Source organism: Rhamphochromis sp. 'chilingali' (assembly GCF_963969265.1).
Source record: "Rhamphochromis sp. 'chilingali' genome assembly, chromosome: 12".
In the NCBI taxonomy this organism is placed as follows: Eukaryota; Metazoa; Chordata; class Actinopteri; order Cichliformes; family Cichlidae; genus Rhamphochromis; species Rhamphochromis sp. 'chilingali'.
The window spans coordinates 1,650,852-1,674,241 of NC_137939.1; the positions used below are offsets into that span (position 1 = coordinate 1,650,852).

Here is a 23,390-nt window from a genome sequence, read left to right on the forward strand (position 1 = left end):
AATCTCCTTCACTTAGGCGGTGAAGCGCTTCATGAAGCTGGAGTGTAAATGTCACGGAGTGAGCGGCTCTTGTACGCTACGGACATGCTGGAATGCTATGTCAGACTTCAGGAAGACGGGTGACTACCTGAGGAGAAAATACAACGGGGCTATCGAGGTGATGATGAATCAAGATGGGACAGGTCTCACTGTAGCTAACAAGGACTTCAGGAAGCCTACCAAAAATGACCTGGTGTACTTTGAGAGCTCCCCGGATTACTGCCTGCAGGACAAAGCAGCAGGTAAGACGGCAGAACTGAAAGACGGGGAAGCATTTTCTCATGGATGTTGATGGATTGCCCCGACTGTGTTATGTTTTAGTGGTGTTATGTGTATGCTGTGTGTATACTCATGCATGACTAGTGTGTTTGTGTGTGTCCGTGTGTGTGTGTGTGTAATGGTAGTCAGATAACACAGCCTGTGTGATGTCTGTGGAAGCTAATATCCTTGTACCCTGGGGAAACAGCCGTTGACGGCCGTGACCACCTGACCTCTGTCAGTCTCTGTCAACGCACACACACATATACACATGACCCCATGGTCCGGGGATGTCTTCATCAACCTTTGCACAATGCACCTGATCATTTATGTCCGTTTCTGATTGGCTCTTTGATGGATGCATTACTATCAGACAGTTTTTGGGGCACTGACATCAATGCCCGCATCACCGAGAAGCTCTTCCCAGTTCTCCCTCACCCTTGCTCCCTTTGTCTGCCTTTTCCTTTGCCCCTCATCTGTCCTCCCCCTCTTTCTCACCTTCCCAGTGGAATCCACAGCCTAGGGACACAAGCAGCTAATTTAATTTCTGTCTGTCACAGTCTCTCTCCCTCTCTGTCTGTCTGAACTAAGCATAGCTGGAGGCCAAAGTGGGCCTCAGAGTGTGAGAGCCTGTCTGTCTGTCACGCTCCACTGTCCATTTAACCCGCACACACACACCCATACACACACATAGGGTGGCTTCAAAGGGAGCAGTGGCTTGGGAAAGGCAGTGTAACTATAGGCCACTCTACCAACACCGCATAGTTGTGTGTGTGGGTTTGTTGTTCTACGGGCAGCTTGTTGTGATAGGTAGCAGTTCAAACAGGGAGCTTCTCACACCAAACATGAGCGCTAATCTCGTTTGGGGTGACTTTCACATAAGACACAGACGATATGAAACGGCAATGCTACGATACATTCACTATTGGCCAACACGTTGCACTGATCAAACCTCTGACTTCTGTTGCAGAAATTAAAAAAAAGATTATTATTTGTATTACAGTGATTGCAAAGGCAAAGATAAACGTGTTTATGGGACGTACTTAAAGATGGTGAATTTTTAAAAAAAGTAAATTGTTGTACTTACATATTTCTGTTTTTAGCAGCCAGAGTACCTATCTTCTGATCATATCTTATTGTATTTCATTTTTGTTTTATAATTCAGACATGCAGCTCTGCCTCTTTGTTGCGCAGCCACGTTTCTAATAAAGATTTTGGTTGCTTGAAAAACAAGACAAAGATATTTATCAGATGTTCAACACATTGGATCCAGGTGTGCTCCTGCAGGGCTGACGTTACCTGCTTGCCTCCATGTTTATCCTTGTGCCAGAATCACTTCATACCTTCTATGGCACAATTTTCATCCTCTTTATACTTCCCAAAGACAGTTTGCTTTGGCAGGTGATTGGTCAGCCATCGGGAGACGTGACCTAACTGCTACATGCTCTTCCTAATGTTTTTCCCCGTTGTCTCGGTCTCGTTATGTCTTGCCACCTGATGGAAAGTATCTGGCGAGAGGGCTGCTGGGTGTGCTAAACTGTGTGTGCTTGAGAAATGTCTCTTTTTTTAAAAAAACCAAAAAAAAAACCAAGATGCTAAAGGTTTAATTTTATGTTTGCAATATATTTAAAAACAACCTGGATAAGAGTCATGTTTACCACTGTGTTATTTCACCTCTTCTTCTAGCAACACTGTAAATGTTTGGGAGCTAAGCAGACTGCTGCAGATCTAAAATGTTTTCCCATTCTTGTTAGATATCAAGGCCTCCTTTGCATCATTTTATAATGCGCTGAATGTTTTCTGCACTGCAGGCAGCCTGGTGGGGCCGTGCTGCAGTAATACATGCAGGATGTGGTTTGCTGTTGTCTTCCTGAAATAAGCAAGTCATTGCCTGAAAAAGACTTAATTTGGACAGCAGCCTATGTTACTCAAAAACCTGCAACATTCTTTTATATATATATATATTTTATAAGCTCTAAATTATGTATTCATTAAAAAAAACATACACAATGTCTTAACTTTTTAGGAAATTAGGTTTTACTTTTGCTGACAGCTACTAACAAAAGGAGCCAATGCGTAAATGCAGCCATGTTGCGACCAGATGAATTTCAGATATGAAAATAGGAGGGGAAGACAAAAAAGAGTGTAGATAAGGATGACTGAATTATGATCAATCTAAATAATTCAGAACACTTTTAGTGTATGGTATTTTATGCACAAGTTGAGACCTGTAAATCATCAGCGTGACTCTATCGATATCTGACGACAGCCTTGTGTTTAGAGCTGAGTAAGTAGCAGAGAAGTGAAACGGGACCAGTAAATTCTGTTTTGCCATTCTGTTGCAGGTTCCCTGGGCACAGCCGGACGGGTCTGCAATAAGACATCGCGCGGCACAGACGGCTGTGAGGTCATGTGCTGTGGGCGTGGCTACGACACCACGAGAGTCAAGCAAATCACCAAGTGCGAGTGCAAGTTCAAGTGGTGCTGCTCTGTGGAGTGTAAGGACTGTGAGGAAGCTGTAGACATACACACGTGCAAGGCTCCCAAACGAGCTGAATGGCTGGACCAGACCTGAGGACACGCCCCCTACGCTCCCTGCAAAGCAACCCCGCCCCTTTCCCCTGTGCAGGATATCCTGTGGAACACGGCATTCTGGGAAAGTTTGTCCAAAAGTGCTCTGGATCTCCGCCTTCCCCTTTCCCGCAACCTCGACTCAATGCATGGCTTTTCTCCCCGTCTCTGTGAAAGCACTAGAATTCAGTACCCGTCAATATGAATTAATACCCATTAGCCCCTGTTTGTGAAAGGCCCTGAGACTGAACTGCTGGGATCAGATGAACAGTGATACCACCTTTGGGGTTCAGGTGGGTTAGGCTTTCACTGAAGACTCAGTTGTTGGGTTGAAATGGTTTGCTGCTTTCATGATGCTTTAAAGACGAATTTTGACATTAACTGAGCCTTCAGACATATCCAGTATTATTACAACAACATCATATACTCACATAACGTTGCTTCGTTTTGGGGGAAACACACTTTTACCTAAAAAAGAAAACGAAAAAAAGAATACTAGGTTGGACTTGGTAAGTGCAATTTGAGTGGACATCTGAGTGTAAGTTTGGCTGTGTGCGGCCAAGCAGTCCAAACAGAGGACTAACAGACGACGGAGACACAGACATTGTGTTATTGGAACTTTGAATGCGACTGCGAAAACAAAAAAACAGAAGAAGAAGGAAAAAAAGCTGTTTAAAGCGATTTATTTAAGCTGTAAAGTGCTGTTTGGTTTCTCTTTCGAGGAAGACGCTGCACTACATTGGCTGACAAAAGGAGAGAGAAGAGCACTCCCATTACTGTGATTATCTGGTGTGCTCCAGTTTTCAGCTTGTTGCTGAGAAGAAGATGAAGAAAACCGAGGCCTTGATGGCTGTTCAGTCACACCAAACCATAACATCAGACAGATTTCACTTCTTTGCTCTTCATCTTGCTTGTATAACATTGTGTATATTGCCTTATCTAAGCAGATGTTCATATGAAATATATGGTGCATTAGTCTGACACTGGAATCCTGGTTTTTTGTTCAGATGAGCATATTGAGGCTGCAGAGCCAGTCTGTAAACATTACATGCTGTCATAACGTGCCGTGTTATTGCCCACACACACACACACACACACACACACACACACACACACACACACACACACACACACACACACACACACACACAATGGAGCACTAATAATACAATCTATGTCAGTACAAAGGCTGATTCTGTGTGGGTTGGGGAGGGTGTGTGATATCAGTCAAGGGGAGGGAAGTGTTTGATTAAAGGCCCAGCTTAAACCCCAACCCCTGCTGGCCCGATCCCACCCTGCGCTATGTGGAATTCCAGGTGGGTCCCAGGCTAATGACTAGATGGCTGTAATTACCCGGGGCTGTTGATAGCTGGTGATTGGACATGGTTGTGCCACAGAGGACCTAGTGTGGGCTCCTGCTGGGACCACATTTAATCAAAGGCTTCTTGGCCGGCTTATCAAAGGGAATACTTTTCCAGCAATCTTCTTTGCTTCAGCCCCCTCAGCTCCCCAGACTCTGTCCAGTTCAGTCTCAGTTATATTAGAGAGTCCAGAGACTCCCGATAAGATGTACGGGATATCACATACAAGAACAAAAAGACCTGACAGATAAAGCTTTGAACTGCTGCTTCTTCACCACAGCTAAAATTTGTCTTATTACAATTTTTTGATGCAAGGTTGTAATACCTGAAGCTGTTTCAGAAACCATCCGTTCTTCTCCTCAGCCCGGAGAGATCATCTCTGGGCTCTCTGCATCTGCAGGCTGTGGTCTGGAGACCACAGTGGTCTTTTAATAGCCATGGGAGGCCAATATCATTAGATAAGATAAGCTTTATTGTCCCTTAGGGTAATTTTATCAAGCCATTCCAGTCACTGAGACTATTCTAGTGCCAGCGTCCGGTGGCAGAGTCTATCTGTGTCCTGGATGCCAGGCTGGGAGCATTCCAGTTCAAGAGTATGACAGGCAAACCATTACTCTTTGCTGCTGGCAGGCAGCAGGAAGAGAAGAGGGAGGCTGTACTAACTGAGGGGACAAATAAAGCATCAAACAACACAGAGGGTTTAAAGGATACATCATTTTCTTGGTCAGCTTAGATCCTTTCCTGTTTGGTTACTGGCACAGTAGGTTAGGATTACTCACTAAATTAACTGCTGCATTTAGGATTTTTTTTTAATTGGGTAGCTTAACTAACACAAACAGTAAGATGCAGAATAGCCAAAGTAAACAAACCAAAAGTAGGACACAATTTTGCAAAGATCCGTCACATTTTAGAGACTGCACCGCTCATCTCGAGGAAAGTTTTTGGAGGTGGTTGGTTTTCCAGTACAGCGAGGAATTATTTCATGATTACTGACATTACAGGTGTGCCAGCGTGTTCTGACTTCCAAATACAGAAGCCCCCCCTTTCCCCCTGTTGTAGCAGCGCTTGCCATGTTTCCAGTTCTCAGCAATTAACTTAGTGGGCTATTATCAAAATCAATACAAACAATGGCCAAAGCTGTAACATAAAATCTAGGCTGTAGTAAATCAAAGTTATCCGTTAATCCCGTAAGGCCAAGTAGCCTGACTTGGATCACTGCTTTGAGAGGAGCTTTGTGGTAAAGTCACAAGGTACAAGCGCTGCTCAGATGGAGCTGAATTTTCTGCATTTTCTCTTTAAAAAGCGGAGAGCGTTCAAACTGGTATAATGAAAAATGCTGCTGTAAGTGTCTTTGGATTTTTCTCTCTCTCGCTTTTTTTTTTACAGTTTTTTTTTTTCACATTTTCAAAATTTTTGAGTGTTTTTTCATTTTAAACACTTGCTCTATATTTTCTCTGTCTTGCTCTCTAAACTCCTCCTGTGTCTCAGTACTGACAGTTAAAAAGATTGATAAACCTTATGCCCCGGCTGTAATGCGTGTCAGTCTGAGCTCTGGGAGCCAAATGACAACAACTCTGAGAATAGAGAATGAACTCCGGTTACATATAAATCCGTGAACACTCATGCTAGGTACATAGGCAGAACTTAAGCTTACACTGGAAGAGAGATTTTAATGACAGTGGGGAGGAAGACGCTGACTTAAACTGGTAGATTTAGGAGAGAAAGAAATGTATAAGGTTACCCAGAGAGCTGGTGGGCATGTTTATCAGCAGATCCTAATCTGAGCCAAACTATGCTCCTCACAATTCATCATCATTACCCGCCCCGTGTGGCACATCTCTTTGACCGCCCTCCATCCACCTCCCCCCTCCCTCGACCACCTCCGATACAGGCGTCCTGTTGGTGGGAATCTAGCCGGAGATCCACCTTGGGGGTGGTCTGGGTGTCGGCCATGCGATCTGTTTTGCACACATATTCACATGTACGTACCTGCACGTTTGTATAGCACCCCATCACTGCTCCCTGAACTACCCTATCACCTGTCTGGTAAAACCCTCAGCGTGTTGGCGGTCCTTCCTACTGTGTCACTCACCGATCATGACCAATGCATCGCAACATACAAGTGTTTGTGTGTGTGTGCAGTGGGATGAGTTTACGCCTCAAGGCCAGAAGGACCTGTTTTCAGGTTTAACGTGAGTCTAGTAAGGTCGGGGGTCATAAAGTTTAGGCGTATTAACAGAAAAGCTCTGGCACTGTGAATGACCAGCAGCGATTTGCTGCCTGTTGACACCTCCTAAACATTAAGAGCTTGCTCATGTAGCTAAGCTCTCCTCAGGCTGGCCAGCAATGAGGTAAAGCTATTCAGGAGAACACCTGCTTTGCTGGATTTAAATCTGGCCTGCAGTGAGCTGCTCACTCTTGTCAACTCCTTCACTCATCTTTTATTCTTTTGCTCTGCCTCTATTTGATGTGGTGGGTGTCAGCCATTAGGTATTACACGGTGTAGCTTTGCAGAAACACTGTTGGATTGGAGGGCCTTTGGGAGCAGCAGGAGGTGCAGATTTGTTAGGGAGCTCAAACTAATATTTATGTGACCTCCTGAGACCTGCCTGAGGAGTGTAAAGACAGAAAGGGAGGAAAAAAGCACGAGTATGAATTGATGTGTGCTTTAAGTGGAAAAAGGGATTATGACATTAAAGATTTATCTGCTGAGATCCACTGCAACTGCCCTCCAACCCCCAAATTGTCCAGTTTTTCACTAACTGCTGCCTTTGCTCAGCCGCTCATGTAGCTGAGTGACTGCAAAGCATTGTGGTACAGCAGTGCAACGCCAAAACTATAGTCAACACACTGGTCTGAGAGGCTTGCCAAATCAATTCTGGCAAAAAAACCTTTCCTCTAAACTTTTTCATTCACACATACTGTTGTAGATGCAATATTTCCCTTGCTTTTGCAATTTGCTCCAACTGACGCATACAAGCATATGTCAGTGGACCTAAAGGAATTTTCCAGAGCAGAAAGCTTGTTTGACCTGGTCCATGATCAATTTGTCATCACTAATATATTCATGATTTAACTCCTGACTGCTGGGCCAGAAGTCAAGCTTAGTGTTGGCTTGAAGAATACACAGGCGAGAGCTCAGTGCTGAGCCGGAGTCAGACAGTTAGAGAGTTAGTCGCGGTGAATTCTTCACCGTACAAGGTGTGGGCTGCAATGTCACGAGGTTTGTATATGTGTGTGACAGTGAGAGTGTGTTTATCTCCCTCCCTGTGTGGGGATTTACAGACACACCTCGCAAGGCACAAACAACAGTGACCTGGAAAAATAGCCGAAATTCCACCAACATACCAGGAAATCTGGGGTTTAGGCTGACAATACACAAGCAAGACAGAGGTGTGGGAAATGGGAGAGATACAGGGTCAGGGTGTAGGCCTCACAGATACAGATACCAATGAGTGATACCAGCTGACTCACACTGATGCTGACACTAACAGTGATAGCATGGCTACCTGAGTGGCATTGACAGATAGATCCTGGAGCGCACACACAATCACGGCTTCTAATTAGCATGTGATGTGCCACAAAGCTATCCTTGTTCCTCAGACTTCTGGAAGTGGGAACAATATCTAGTGTTACCAGTGTTACAAACCGTCCAATCTGATCTTAGTAAAAGTCCCTTTTTTGTTGAGGTAAAGTAGTTTAACTGCACATTTAATCTCTGGGATTTCTAATTTTCATAAAAAGAAGTGAAATTTCAATAATCCCAGCTTTTCTACATGATAAAGAAATGCTTTATCGTGCAATGTCGTGGTTGAGCTGAGAAACATTTGTTAGTAGGACTGAAATTACTGTCCTGTGATTATAAAAAGTTTCTGTTAATTCACAGAAAAATTCCTATTTATTTATTTATTTTACTGTGGAATTGTGAAAAACAAATTTATATAGCCAAAAGTGGAAAAACATGACTTTCCGCCTTATTTAATTGATTATATGTTACTTAATCACTTTGGTGTAATGTGAATGTCCATGTGGGTGAGATTGGAGTTTTTGCTGGGCCCATTCTGGCCCCTGGGCCTTACGTTGGACACCTCTGTTTTAAAAGATCTCAATAACAATGTTAAGAGGCAAGAAAGTAAAAGCATCCACTGGAGTGTATACCTGTACTCAAACACGTTCACAACTGTGTGTTTGTTGATGCTGAGAGTGGTGTAGATGTGTCGAGTCACTGGAGTCAACATCCCTCTGTCAGTCTCCAATCGTCCTCACCTTCAAAAACACAAACCACTGAAGACACACACAGTTTCAGCCATGTGACGGATCCCAAACTCTGACCGCACAAACAAACACTCTCCATGTGGAATGTGGGAGGCTGTTGTTTGTGTTCGGAGGTGCACATTTATCCAGTGTTCTTTCCCCAAACGCTCTGTAAATTTGCATTGGCACAGAAGTCGGTCCATACACACAATTACAGAAACCTGACATTATCTTTAGCTTTATGTCTGTTTTACTTTTCCATCTACAGCCATTTGCAGAAGCAGCAAGCCTCCCTGCTTCGCCTGTCGTGATTTCACCTTCTACCCACATTGAGACAGTTGATCAGGAGCAAGGACACGGTACAGTAGCCCCTATCGCTCAGTAAACAGTGGTAAACAGAGCAAGCGCTCGGCATGAAATGGAGGAATACTGCACACAAAACATTTACATAGAGCTGCCACAGGAACAATATCATTTCAGTTTTACAATAAAGTGCTGGCCTAACAAAAACAACTGACGGAAACTCATCTGTCCCTCTGCCTGTTCGGAGTGACTTGTTTATGCTCTGGCCTCCCACTCTGTGTAAGGAGATAATTCAATCAAGTATAATAGAGCTTTCACACGAGCTTCAATCCTAATGCTGCCGGACCAAACCTGGAGCCTGATCTCATATATCTAGCATTTCATCCTGAACCACAGCAGCAGATGAGAGGTTTTAAAGTTACTGTTCATAATTTGACATTAATGAAAATCAGAGGATGTAGTTTTACTGCTAAACAGTGAATCAGTTTAATGTTGTTCTAAATTAACATTCGTGGTTTATTTGGACATTTAAAAAAAAACACAACTCAAAACTAAAGCAGTGTGGAAAAGATGACATCATAACGCAGTGCAACAACCTGCATTATTGCAGATAAAGGTTTAGGTGGAAAATAGAAGCTTTGTGTTGTGACTGGTGCCCCAGTGCCTGAAAGAGTGGTGGTATTTTAAATTGCACCCAGGGGCACACCACACCTTCTTTTGGCAATACTCCATTGTGTCTACATCTCTCTCCAGTAACTACAGCCAACTACTGACATTGTTTTGATCCATCTCAGAATGGAAAACTGTTCCTCTCGTGCAGAGAGTGTAGGGGCAGCCAGCAGCACTATAGTTAGTATACATCATGCATAACACATGGAACTTATGAATGTGTTGTATATACATTGTTCATGCACAGACCCATGCCCACAGTGTTACATGCAACTGATAAATTATCTAAAAGAACATTTCGTCTTATCCTCCATATATGTTTCACAGTTGCAAAACCTGTGCAGCAGCATGCAAGTTCACTAAATCACCAGATGCTCTATTCAAACACATGTGCTATATGCAAACACTAAAACTGGGTCATAGAATTGAATTTATGGCATCTGCATGATGGACGCCTCGATATTACGGTAAAGAAAGCTGCAAGCTGGAAAATTATTTGAGACATATCAGAAACGTTTTCCATTCTGGCAACATAGAGGCATAGATGTTAACTGCACATGACTTTTATGCATGCACGTGTTAAACACGAGAGGGTAGCGTGATTTTGTACAATGCTAAGATAAAGCGCACTCACATCTTCATTACTGGCTAAGAGATCCAAATCTATCAAGTGTTTGAACTGGGATAGTTTAGAGGAGAGTAAACAACAGTCTAATGTGTTTATCAGGCACTAAAGCACACACCAACAGCTGTTTACCACACAGAGAGCCAAAACGCATACAACAACAGCACCAAGGACATGCAGTCTGATGGCACTGCACAGTATAAGTGAAAGGTGATGTTGAGAGGGCTTTGCCTTTGAAATGTTTGGGAGAATGTGAACGCATAATTACCCCCCATGTGAATATCCAGCTGCTGCAATATACCACTATCGTTTCAACAGAGAAAGGGAGAGTGAGACCTTAACATTTCCTACTCTATAGTGCCAGTCAATCAACAAATTGCCTAATGCATTTTGACAAATAAATACAGTGCCAGACAATCAACCAGAAGGAAGAAAGTGAGGCATGCAGCCATGCTTTAAAATAAAAACTGATAAATTAACTATGCATAGAGTAAATGCTTCTTACAACTGGATTTAATGAAAAGAATGCCAGGTTACTTCAAAGACATAATTTAATTCAAGGCATAGTTTCTTTAAATTCAGATGTGGATGAAAATGACATAAAAACAATTTCCTAAAAGTAACATTCTGTATGTATCATAAAAACAAAACACTAACGTTTATGGCATGAAACCATGTTCATCCATTCTGAATAATGACATGCTCCAACATACGATCTGAGCATTATTCAAAAAACCCAAAACCAAACCAGTGGGATGTTTTGGGAGCTACTGTATGCTAATTTGCTGTGAGCTGGATGAAAAACAAAATGCTTAAAGCCCGTATAATTAATATGCATTTTCTAAACTCAGTTAGTCTCTTAGACTAACTGAGTTTAGTTTAATGGCTTAAAATAGCTTGCATGGCATAGTTTAAAACTCATAAAACCTCACCAACCAGCCACTTCAAAGTTACTAGTCTTAACATTAAAACTTGTTTTAAGACTGCGAGTGGAAAAATTGCATTCAGTGGTGGGAAACACTACCAGACACTGTTTGCATAACCTGTGCAGCAAGCAAAGACTGAAAAGTTAGAACCAGCGCTGGTGGGGAGTTAACAAAGCACCACACACCTGCAAAACTGCATATTGTGCAGCAAAGTTAGAACAGTTGTGTGGTGTAGGTGCAGCTCTTCCTGCTTCAGATGTTAGTGCTAATACCGATTTCATTAGGTACCCGTCTTTAATGCAAATATCTAATGAGCCAACCACATGGCAGCAACTTAGCACATTTAGGCATGAAGACATGGTCAAGATGAAAAGCTAAAGTTCAAACTCACTGTCAAAATTAGGAAGAAAAGTGATTTAAGTGACTTTGAATTGTTGTTGGTGCTAGATGTGCTGGTCTGAGTATTTCACAAAATGCTGATCTACTGGGATTTTCACATCTCTATCCATCTCTACCTGACTCTAGGGTTTACAGAGAGGTCCAAAAAAAAGTGAGCAGCAGTTCTCTGGGTGAAAAGTCTTTGTTGATGCCAGAGGTCAGAGGTGAATGGACTACTTTCAATTGATTAAAAGGCGAGAGTAACTCAAATAACCACTTCCAAAGTATGGAAAAGAGCATCTCTGAATGAACAGCACATCGATCCTACATCAGATGAGCTAAACCACATGGGGAATATTCCATAAGGGGATGTTTTCTTGCCACAATTTGGCCCCATATTACCACCTGAACATTGTTTAAGCCTACCCGAGTAATGTTACCTGACTATGTCTATCCCTATATGACTACAGTGTACCTATCTTCTAACGACTCCTTCTAGCAGGATAGAAGCTCAAATAATCTCACACTGGTTTGTTGAACATGTCAGTGAGTTCAGGACACTGAGTTATTGAACTGAGAGCTGGTGACTGTCCAAAACAGCACTTTTGAGATGAGGTTAAATGGGAGTTTGCATCATGGATGACCAGCTGACAAGTTTGCAGCAACTGCTTGATGCTGTTATGTCAATGTGGACCAAAATCAGCGCCCTGTTGAATCTATGCAAAGAAGAATCGAGACGGTTCTGAAGCCAAAAGGCCGTCCACCCTGAAGCTGTACCTAATAAAGAGGTCAGTAAGTGTATGGACGGATCAAATCTTCTTCAGTTCGACAACCTGTCTCAGCTTATTTATATTCTTAAGCAACATTTGACAGCAGACTACATTACTAACAATCTTTTTTTTAACCAAATAATAAAATATTTTTTCATGTTTCGACAGCACTATCATGTTTGTCTAAACTGTGCACACACAACTTGCTTTGGTTACATGGAACCAGGCTGTTTTGTCTGGGCTGTGTAACTTTCTATAACCAGGTTAGCCTTTTCACATGTGGAGATTTACACAAATTAAGTCATGAGATTAAATACCATTTGTTATTAAATTTAGTAATTTTTATCTTCTTTGTTTAATTTGACATGTGAGGTTTAGTGTTTGTATATACTGTAGTCTGTGTGCGTGTGGGGGGTGAGTGAAGGTGGACAGTTGCAGTATTTCAAACAGCTATTTTTGTCTGTCCTGTGAGCAAGGACCTCCCGCACTGCTGTTTGTAAGAATATTTTTCATGCTTAGGTTAAATAACCAGGTTGTTTAACACAATCTCTGAGTGAGAGGAAGCCTGAGAAACTTTTCCTGGAGGAAAAGTTTACTGGTAGTTAGGGAGAGAGGTGACGATGAATCAGACGATCAGCGTGTAGCAGTGTGGCTTCATGCTGAGAAATAGCACTGGAGATGTGATGCTTGCTTTGAGAGTGTTTATGGAGACGTACAAAGAAGGTAAGGAGGAGTCGCACTCTGTCTTTGTGGATCTAGAGAAAGCATATAATAGGGAGCCAAAAGAGGAGCTGTGGTACTGCCAGGAGTGGGACAGAAGTATGTGCAGGACATGTATGAGGACAGAGAGACAGGGGTGATGTATGCAGTAGGAGTGACAGATGGGTTCAAGGTGGGGGTGGGATTACATCAGTGATCTGATCAGAGCCCCACCTTGTTTGACATGGTGACAGATGAGGTCAGGCAAGAGCATCCTGTGATGTTTGCAGATGACATTATGAACTGTAGTCAGATTAGGGAGCAGGTGAAAGAGAGCGAAGACGGAAAGAACAGAGGAAGTGAAGGTGGATGAGTTTCATTTCCTGGGGTCAATGGACAGAGCGCAAGAAAGGTAAAAATGAGAGACAGACAGGGTGGAAATAGTGGAGACAAGTATCAGAGGGGATTTGTGACACAAGGACAGAAGGTACTGAGATCTTCAATTACGTACTTTGGAGATATTGGCACCAACAAAAGGACATGAGCCTGAGCTGAAAATGCTAAAATTTCTATTGGGAGTGACCCAAATGGAAAGGATTGAGCAGTTTGGAGACAAAGAGAGAAAGATAAAGCTGAGATGGTTTGGATATGGGCAGAACAGGGATAGTGGGTATATTAGTCAAGGATGTTGAAGATGGAACTGCTAGACAGGAAGAAAAGAGGGAGACCAAGTCAAGAGTGAGGAAGATTAAAAGGAAAGTACATTACAAGTCTTTATATGACCTCTATTTTTTTAAGATTGACATTTTATTTTACAAATTAGAGATCAGAGGGATCCTGGATGGCATAAAGAGCATTTTTGTGGCATTTACTGTATGTTATCAAATCTGTTTGAGCCACATATTTTCTGTAGGATATGATGGTTTTAGAACTGACTGAATCTCTTTCCCTTTCTCTTTCTCAATATGTAAGAAGAAAGGGGCCAATAAAATCACAGACACAGCACATCCAAATCCTATTATGTGATTAATATGAAAATCCAAAATGCAAAATTGGTGTAAATGAATCAATCTGTTTTGCAAATATGAGTGGAATCTGCATGCCACGTGTGCAATTACCCAAGAAGCAAGCACTGGAGGCCTGGTTGGGAATCTTAGAGCAGACCATGTTCAGATAGTCTGATAAATGTTATCTGCTAAAGTCTGCATAGATTGCTAAGGCCGGTTTCTATAGCACCAAGGATCCTTCGTGCCTCTCTCAGGCCCTGTGTGTATACTGTCATGTCAGGAAAAAAAACAGTATCATCTGGCATCTCCAGACATCATTATCACAACCATCGACTGTCCAGTCCTCACACACACACACGATCATTACCTTTAGCGATATGCAGCACTCCGACAACTGTAAGGACGGCGGTAGGTTGAGGGGGTCTGAGTGTGGGACCGAGCCCAGAAGAAAGAGGCCTCTCTGGTGTGAGGAGGGCAGGATCAGTGTGGCACTCAGCCCTGTCTGGATCCAGTAGTGAGTGTGATGCGAGAGGGGATGGTAGGAGATAAGTCCACTTCACCAAACTCAATGGGACACTTCAGCAGAAGCACAGCTCTCACCCTGAGCACCGTCTGTCTGAGAGTATGAAGGACAGAGACTTTCATTTGATTACAACAAAATTCAAATGAAAAACTGCTTACTTGTGTTAGTTTGTATAGTCATTTAAGGTCTGAGTAGCACCATATAGTCCAGCGATGGTGCATCTAATAAAGGCAGCATCACTGCAGAGGATATTTCATTTATATAGGTACGTACAAGCATTTAAGTGTGTGTGCGCACAGTGACAGAGACAGATTAGGTGTCTGAGAGGGACAGATGGCCTTACAACCAACCTCCACTCACTCATTGAGTGAGATAAAGAGCCACATTCTCTCTCTCTCTCTCTCTCTCACACACACACACACACACACACACACACACACACACACACACACACACACACACACACACACACACACACACACACACACACACACACACACACACACACTCCATTGCTGGCATCCAACCAATTGTGTGGAGAAATAACTCAACCCTTAACATGAACAAATAAGTGTGGATACTAGGCCTGTGCTGGGTCCGCTGAAAAACTGTAGATTCATCACAAGCTTCAAACAAACAGATTAGAAGACGACCGTCGTGGTATTCAAATGGACTTATGGGATTTGTCCGTGTATATACTCGGCCGAGCTGTGTGAGATTCGGGAGGGTTAGCAAGTATGAGTGTGTTTGTGTGTGTGTGTGTGCCAAAACAGTGACAGGACATTCTTCTACAAACAGGTTTTCAGCAAAGCTCTTATCTCCTGCTCTCTCCTCATCCATCCCCTTGTTTCGTCCTCTCGTCTGCTGGAAGAAACGCCTTTTGATTACATTTCCATCACAAATACGCTTGCAAAATGCAGCCTATTTCTCAGGAAGACAGCGTTGTAATAGGTAGACGCTTAAACCAGATATAGAACAAATGATGGACAAAGTCAAGCAGCATTACTGGTTTGTGAGTGTTTTGGGAAGGTCTGTGTTTCCGGGTGACCCCAGTGGCCCAGTCTGCCTGTCTATTAGAGCCGGGGCTATTAGACCATCAGAAAGTGGGAGCATCCCCTCTTGCCATGGTGATAAGATCAAGGCATTCCGACAGCCAAAGCGGTCATTACCCTGCGCTCTAGCCCATAATGTTCCTCTATTAAAACACCCTGTTGCCATGGAAATGCAGCTGTGGCCATTTAAGTCATTTCTTGGCCCTGCTGTCTCTCTGGGTCATTGACACACACGCACACAAACACACAATGCGCTGACATGTCGACTGATAAACATTTACACATGCACGCTGCTATCTGGGGCACTGTTTCCCTCCAACACGCACAGCAGAAACATGCACAGGTCCTGCTGTCTGGGCGTCTGGCTCATGTGGGGTCACGGCTGACCGGGCAGGAAGATGGTGAACATGGATGTCAGACGGTACAGTAAGACAGCCTGGAAGGCGGAGCCATTGTTACAGAATTTGGCTTCAAACACAGTCACAGACGTAGTCAAGTAGATGGATAGGAGGCTGACAGAAACACACGACAGATGCGTGCACAACACAAACACTGATCAGAGTAAACAAACACGTCGGGATGCTCAGAAGATTGTGTCAAACAAAGCCGACCCCCCTGTTCCACTAATCCTTTGGTGTCATCAGTAGACACCTCCTACGCTTGCACACACTTACAAACACACACACCAAATAATTCTTATAAACCACCAAACTCGACATCTTCCAGAAAAGCTTACCTAACCCTAATGAGCATACTGTAAAGCTCAGGTTTATTGAACTCAGTTCATCTCTGTTCTGCTTTTTTCTAAATGCACCAACTTTCAGAGTTTTGCTCTTAGTTTAGTTGTTCTTAGCCCGTCTTGGGGTAGGGAATAACATTATAGTCTGTGTGGTGAGGGTTCATCAATAGCCCTTCTTGTTCTGCTACCTTAGGCTCAAAATCCTGAAAAACAGAACCACAAGCTAAATCTAGAATAGTAATCACTGATCATCAGATCCTCCTTCTGCTTGTGTTTTAACATCCGACCTTAAGAGACATCTAAATGGATTTGACAGGTTTAACAATTTCCAATTCATGTGATATTTTCTGTGCCTTCAATGTAATTTATTTTAATACAAAAGCACCTCATTCTACCAAACACATGGGTGATATCCTGAATGAAACTTGTAGTAAAAAGTGCTTTGAATTCCATTTTTTAAAATGCCATATAAATACCAGTCCATTTGCCATAGTGGTCTCGAGCAGTAGTTCTCCAGGTTTCCTTCGGACATTTCAGACCTGACGATTTTCACAGGTCAAAGTATTGCATGAATCAACCATCAGACACTATAAAGTGTGTCTGATGGTTGGCGATGATCCCAAACATGTTGCCAATGAAGTAAAAGTACACATAGATAGAAAAACACAGTGGGATGCACCCAGTCATGGATTGGTCTTCCAAGAGCATGGAAAAAACAATTATTGAAGCAAAGTATGAACATCGTGACAGAAGACATGATAAAAGTCAGCCAGTATCCAAAGAACAGCTTTGAATGTCCTTCTCCAAAAAACCTATAAACTATACCTGAAGTCTACTTCAAGCTGTATTAAAGAATAAAGGTGGTCACACCAAATATTCACTTTCAAAATAAATCACAGGATCGGTTTCCAATTTTCCTATAGAAGTATAAAGGAATGAGGGGTGGCTTGAGACTTTTGCACAGCACTGCAAGAAATCTAATAGCTTAAAAAAATCGTTGAACTTAAAAAATACAATAAATATACCACAACAAAACATTTAAATTTGACATTTTACAAGACCCTCATTCTATGATCACTGAGCACTGCAGAAATACTCTACATGCAAGCTTAATACAACAACTTTAAACACTTCAAAACATCAAAAACACATCAATCAATCAATCAATCAAAGCTTTATTTGTCACAGGCAGGTTGCCCTGCACATAAATAATCTACAGTTTGTTTTAACTGTATACTTACATTTATCAGAAATATGGATGCTGAATATTAGAGAAAGTCAACAGTGTGTCCCTTATACAGAGCAAAGTGGCCAAAGTTTGAATGTATGAAACTTATGAGCTCTGCCTTATCAAAGTCATTTCCTACCAGCTGGGGTGCACAGTAGCCTGCATTACATGCACCGGTATAGTGTTTTATGTGGGACTTTATGGTGGACTACTACACCAAAGGTGTTTTCTATAATCATTTTTCTCCTGGCTAATGTTCTGTAACATTAGCTCGTCTTGTATCACAGTTTAATTGCTAGCTTTTTTTACACAGCTGTAGAAAATACCAACATATAAAATACTGATAATCTGAACTCCTGTGGTTGAGCTAGGTGGTAGCTTAGCTAGCTGTTTTTATTAGTTACTTTACCAGCTGTACAAGCTAACTATTGTCAGATTTATATAGCTTACCCAGGTTACAGCTAAGGTGCTAATAATAGCATTATTGCTAGAAAATTCATATAAAATAGAAATGCCAAATAACTTAAGTGCTAACTTGTGCAATCATATTGGCATGCACTCACCTACATCTTTATCAGGTACATATGTTCAGCTACTCATCATGGAAAAACCTAATCAGCCAATCACAAAGCAGGACCCCAAGTCGCTTAAGACCAGTACACATCCTCAGGACAGCCTGCTGAAGTTAAACTGAGCATCAACTGAACAAAAGTCATTTTTAAGTGACTTTGATTGTGGCATGGTTGTTGATGTCAGAAGGTCTGGTCAGAATATTTAAGAAACTGCTGATCTACTGAGATTTCCCAAGAGAACCATCTCTAGGGTTTATAGATAATGGTCCTAAAATATATATCCAATAAACAGCAGTTTTCTGTGTAAAAATGAGGTCTGAAGAGAACGGGCAGACTGCTTCGAGGTGATAGAATGGAAACAGTAAATTTAATAATCACTCTTTACAACTAAGGTATGCAGAAGAGCATCTCTGAATGTGCAACATGTAGAATCTTGAAGCTACAGCAGCAGAAGACCACACCAGCTGCCACTCCTGGAAATCAAGGCTATAGTTCACACAGGCTCACCAAAACGGGACAACAGAAGTGGATAGATACATAAGATTAGAACTACGTTCTTGGCACACCTTTAGCCTCCCTGTGTCAACTGAGCATTGTTAAAATGTCACAGGCTACCTGAGTACTGTTGCTGATGATGTCTATCCTTTGATAATTACAGTCTACCCACGTCACAAAGCTCAAATCATTTCAAACTGGTTTCTTGAACATGACAGGTTACTGTACTAAAATGCCTTCCACAACTATCTAACATCAAGTAGCATTGATATTTGTTTTGTTTTTCATATCAAAGCACAAAGACAAAAGTCTTTTACTTAACAGCTGATTTATACAGGAAGAGCCAATAGCAAGTCAGCCTATACTGATATATACCATATGATATCTCACTGAAGGTCATGAAATATCTTTTCAGACATTTCTCATCAGTCTTTTCCCCCCTTTTTTCTGTTTTTTGCTCTTCCTCACCCTCCAATTTTTTATGGTTTCTTTTTTCTTCTCTTCTTTCAGGTATTTGTAGTTGTACCAAATTATTCTCTTTTCTTTATTAAATTAAATTTTCTTTATTAGATTTTTGCTACATTCTCCTCTGGTTGATTGTATTTTTATTCCCTGTCTTTATGCTCATTCTGCAGTTCTTCATTTTGTGTTTGTCTTTTCAAACTCTTCTTTGTCAGAATTGGTCCCTTTGTACCAGAAATCTCTGCACTGGATCATTTGGTGTGTGCGATCTCTCGGGGTACAGCTTTCCTTTCGACAGACTTCACATACCCTTTAGAGCCAAGGTGTACCTCACACTTATTGCTGAGACTTAGTGCCCCAGTGAAGAGGTTTAAACAAATCCTTTGTATTTTGGATAGAGTCACAAACAAAAAACACAAACACACTTTGTCCACACAGCAAACAGGATCAATTTTAAAAAAATCCATTTCTTGAATGAAATCTATTACTTATAAGGCCTCGTCTACTGTAAATATACCACTCACCTTTATCTTTTTATGGTATTCTTTCTCAACTGAAACATGAATCTAATACAAGGGATCCACATATATGAAACACATGTGTACTACACTCTAGTCCTGGCCCAACTTCCTGTCCATTTTCAGCTTAAGAGTTTACTGATTGCTTTTAAGGCTCGTAATGGACAGACCCCAGTTTATATCACTAGTGTCGTTTGTTTATGTTCAGCTCCCAGGTCTCTCAGATTTACTGGCATAAATCTCTTACATGTCCTAAGGTCAGGCCTCAAACGAAACGGTGACAGACCTTTGCAGCTGCTGCACCACGTTTGTGAAATTGGCTACAGCTTAACACAAAAGGAGTGCCCTTCATCTCTGCTTTTGAGACTATAGGCTCAAAACTCATCTTTATTCTCTGTCCTTTCCATCCCACTTATCTCCTGTTTGCTGTTACCTCTGTAACTCTGTCTCCTGCTGTCCTCTGGTGGTTGTTGTAGTTGTTATTCATTTGCTTATTGCCGATGGCCTCTTAATTCCGTGTCCATGTTTTACATAATTACATGCACATTTGTGTATATAGGTAGTCAGTGAAAGCTTTGTTTAAATGTTCTTTATAAATAAATTTGACTTAAATCTATTAATATCTAGATAAACAGACAAATTAGAAATGTATTTCATTATTTGTGTGAACAACAAAAAATAATTTTAAAACTAAAAATAAAATAAAAACGTTCAAATGGAAATTTGATTTATAGAAACAGCAAGAGAAAAAAAAAGGGGGGGGGGGGGTGTTACTATTGAACTGTTGCTTCAGCATTTAATGGGTTAAATCATGATAAGAGCCTTAAATAAAGATGATATCACTGAGTATTCTGTGAACTTTCTGTGCTGTTTTTCACAAATGTGCAAATGTTCTCATCTCTCTCCTTCGAGGTTCACGTGTGTCAGCCAAACACCTCTAACACATCTACTTTATTTATTATGATTATTTGGATTTTATGTTGATGTAAATCTGACGTTTTGGTGTCAAAAATGGAAATCTAAGTATTCTTCTATTTTCTACCACTCATGCGGGCATCCTATTGTCATTCTTATTTAATTGCTTAAGTTAATTACTTTAAACCTAAATCAGCAAAAAGTAAAAAAAAACAAAAAGGTAATAGTAGTTTATTGTGGGTCTGCACTTCTGTGTGTATAAGACCAAAGCAAACACACTTCAAGCCTGACACACATTGACCTCAGGGTTTCTGTGGGACCCTTGAGTACATGTGCTTTGTTTTAGGTGAGCAAACTGCACCACCATGTGAACCCACAGCAACACTACAACTAAAGTGCTAACTGGTCGTCTTTTTTTGAAGACTAATTAGGTGTCATCGCTTTTTTTTTTTTTTTAAATCACATCACATAAACACATCTACCAGACAATAGCTCACCTAATTTAACTGTTTTATTGTAAGTTATTGTGTAAAGTTCATATGTAAATTGAATAAAAATGAATGAAAATGCTGAAAAATCTAGAAGTGCACTGGTGCTGATTTTAATAGCAAAGGTTAAGTGCAGAGCTGTTGTAGCTACAGAGGGACAAAGCTGCTGAGCCATACCATGAAGTTATAGGAATGAGTTGATGAAGGTACGTTAAGAAGAGAAGTGACAATCAGTGAGCAGCAGTTTGGCTTCATGCTAACAGAAAACACCACAGATGCAATGTGTGGAGTTGCAGTGTGTCTTTAAAGATCTATGGAAAACAGAGGATGGTGCCAAGAGAGTAGCTGTGGTTCTGTATGTGAGGGTGGTGCAGGACAAGTATGAGGACAGTGAGACAGTAGTGATACGTGCAGTGGGAATGATAAATGGCTTTGAGGTGGGGGTTGTCCTGATTCAGTTTTGATGTGCTGAGAATAAACAACCAATACATAACAACAGGCAATGTTCTCTGCAACTCTGCACAAAGCTTCCTGCTCTGCATAGTTTCAGTCTGGGTAAAGAACCTAATGACCTCTGGCACAGTTTATAACTGAAAGGTGGCCTCGTTATTAAATGCATAAGACAAAATACACAGCAAATAAAACATAAAATATATTTTCCTAACAGGGTGGTATTACATGAACGATCAGTGCCTCTTCTTGTTTGCAATGGTGATGGATGGGTTGACTCCTGAGGTCAGGCAAGTCTCAATAAACTGATGTTTGCTGACAACATTGTGAGCTATACTGAGAACAGGAGGGGGAGGGAGAAGAGCCTGGAGAAGTGGAGCAATGATTTGGAGAGAAGAGGGATGAAACAAGACCACATACACTGTCACAGTGAAGACGCAAGGTGTAGAGATCAAGAATGGATGAGTTTAAATACCTGGGGTCAACTATTCAAAGCACTGGAGAATGCACAAGGGAGTGAAGAAGAGAGTGCAGGCAGGATGGAGACTAGTGTCAGGCTTGATATGTAACAAAAGGATGGCAACAAGAGTGAAAGGGAAGATTCACATGATGGTAGTAAGATCTGCTGTGATGCATGGTGTGGAGAGAGTGACACTAACAAAGACAGGAGGTGAAGCTGAAGGTGGCAGAGTGGAAGATACTAAGACTTGTTTGGTGTGAGCAGGGTGGGCAGGGTTAGAAATATATCAGAGAGAGTCAGGTTGAGCTGTGTGGAGATGAAGTTAGAAAGCCAAGGCTGATTGTGACATGCGCAGAGGAGGGATAGTGGATATAATAAACATGGTGAATATGGAGCTGACAGGCAGGAGAAAAAAAGAAGAAGACGGAGAAAAGACTTGATGTAGTAAAGGTCTAATAGTAGAGGCCTGTTCTGTTACATGAGACAGAGACATCTGCTGTAAAGGTAGCAGTCAGAAGAAGAATAAGTAGAAGCAGAACACTTTAAGCTCTGCATTTGAATTCATATGAAATATTTTTTAATTCCTAATCTCGTGCATTTTGGGGTTTATTATATTTGTATATATAATAGGGAAGCACCACACAGGGGAATGTGAAAATCGTATAACATAGAACATATTTTTTTACACTCTTAGAAATATAAGGCGCAGAAAAGGCGACTGATTGAAACCCTCAGTTAAAGTTATCAGGCCCTATTCCATTTTCTAAAACATGCCGACTTGTTTGATAAGACTTGAGTTTGTTTCTTTTTTTGGGGGTAAGGGTATTTATAAAAAAGGGTTTACATATTTATCTAATACGTAAAATACTCCCAGTTTGAGGTTATGAGGATGCACAAATCCTTTGGAGGTTGTTTTAGCAGGAATCAAATGTGATACAACAAAGATTTGGTGCTACTTGCTCTGGTGACCCCATGTGAAGGAAGCAGCTGAAAGTAGCTTTTCTTTGGATTCTTTTTATGAACTGCAAACCAGTTGGTTATGGTAATGTACCATAGGGCACATATGGACCCAGCACCATCGGGCTTAGGTGGGCAGCCCACTATAGGCCCCATTACTGGATATGTGGGGCACATCTGGCCCTGTGCTGTTAGGTGGGGCCCAAATAGTGCCCGAAACCTACAGTGTTGGCATATTGTTAGTTTACTGCAGGCCTACATGAGCCCCCATTGTGGCCCCCTCTCTGCTTTGCTTAGTGTGGGCAGTCCACAGTCAACCCACATCATGGGCAACCCCACTGGGCACATCTGGGCCCTACATTTCCCAACAGGACTGTGTAAAGTGTGAGTCTGCAAACCTCTGCTCTTGCCCAACACATGCCCCAAGGGGACAGGTTCTGATTGAGAACCCATCAGTTGTTTGAACTTTTCTTTGTGGCTTAATAAAACTCTTATTCCTTGTCTCATGAACCACCTCAAAGCCAAGACAAAACAAAAGGAAGGTTTTAAGACAAGTTGTCAAGCTGACCCTGTTGTTATATTCTGTGTCCATGTAATCTTTCAAATATGCCACATGTCCATGCACAAGGACATTGCTTCTGATAAGCAATGTTTTGGCTGTATCGTGTGAC

The 23,390-nt window shown here is 41.7% G+C and overlaps 1 protein-coding gene across 2 annotated transcripts in view; it reads left to right on the forward strand.

The window, feature by feature from the left end:
• The window catches only part of LOC308408073 (protein Wnt-2b-A), a 30,183-nt gene extending 26,334 nt beyond the window's left edge, over nt 1-3,849 (forward strand). For both annotated transcript variants that reach the window (XM_080900146.1, XM_080900147.1), the window contains 2 exons: nt 17-281; nt 2,643-3,849. In XM_080900146.1, coding sequence (XP_080756272.1) covers nt 17-281; nt 2,643-2,872 — 495 coding nt within the window. In that variant the 3' untranslated portion in view covers nt 2,873-3,849. The remainder of the gene's footprint in view (nt 1-16; nt 282-2,642) is intronic.
• The last annotated feature ends 19,541 nt before the right edge of the window (nt 3,850-23,390 follow it).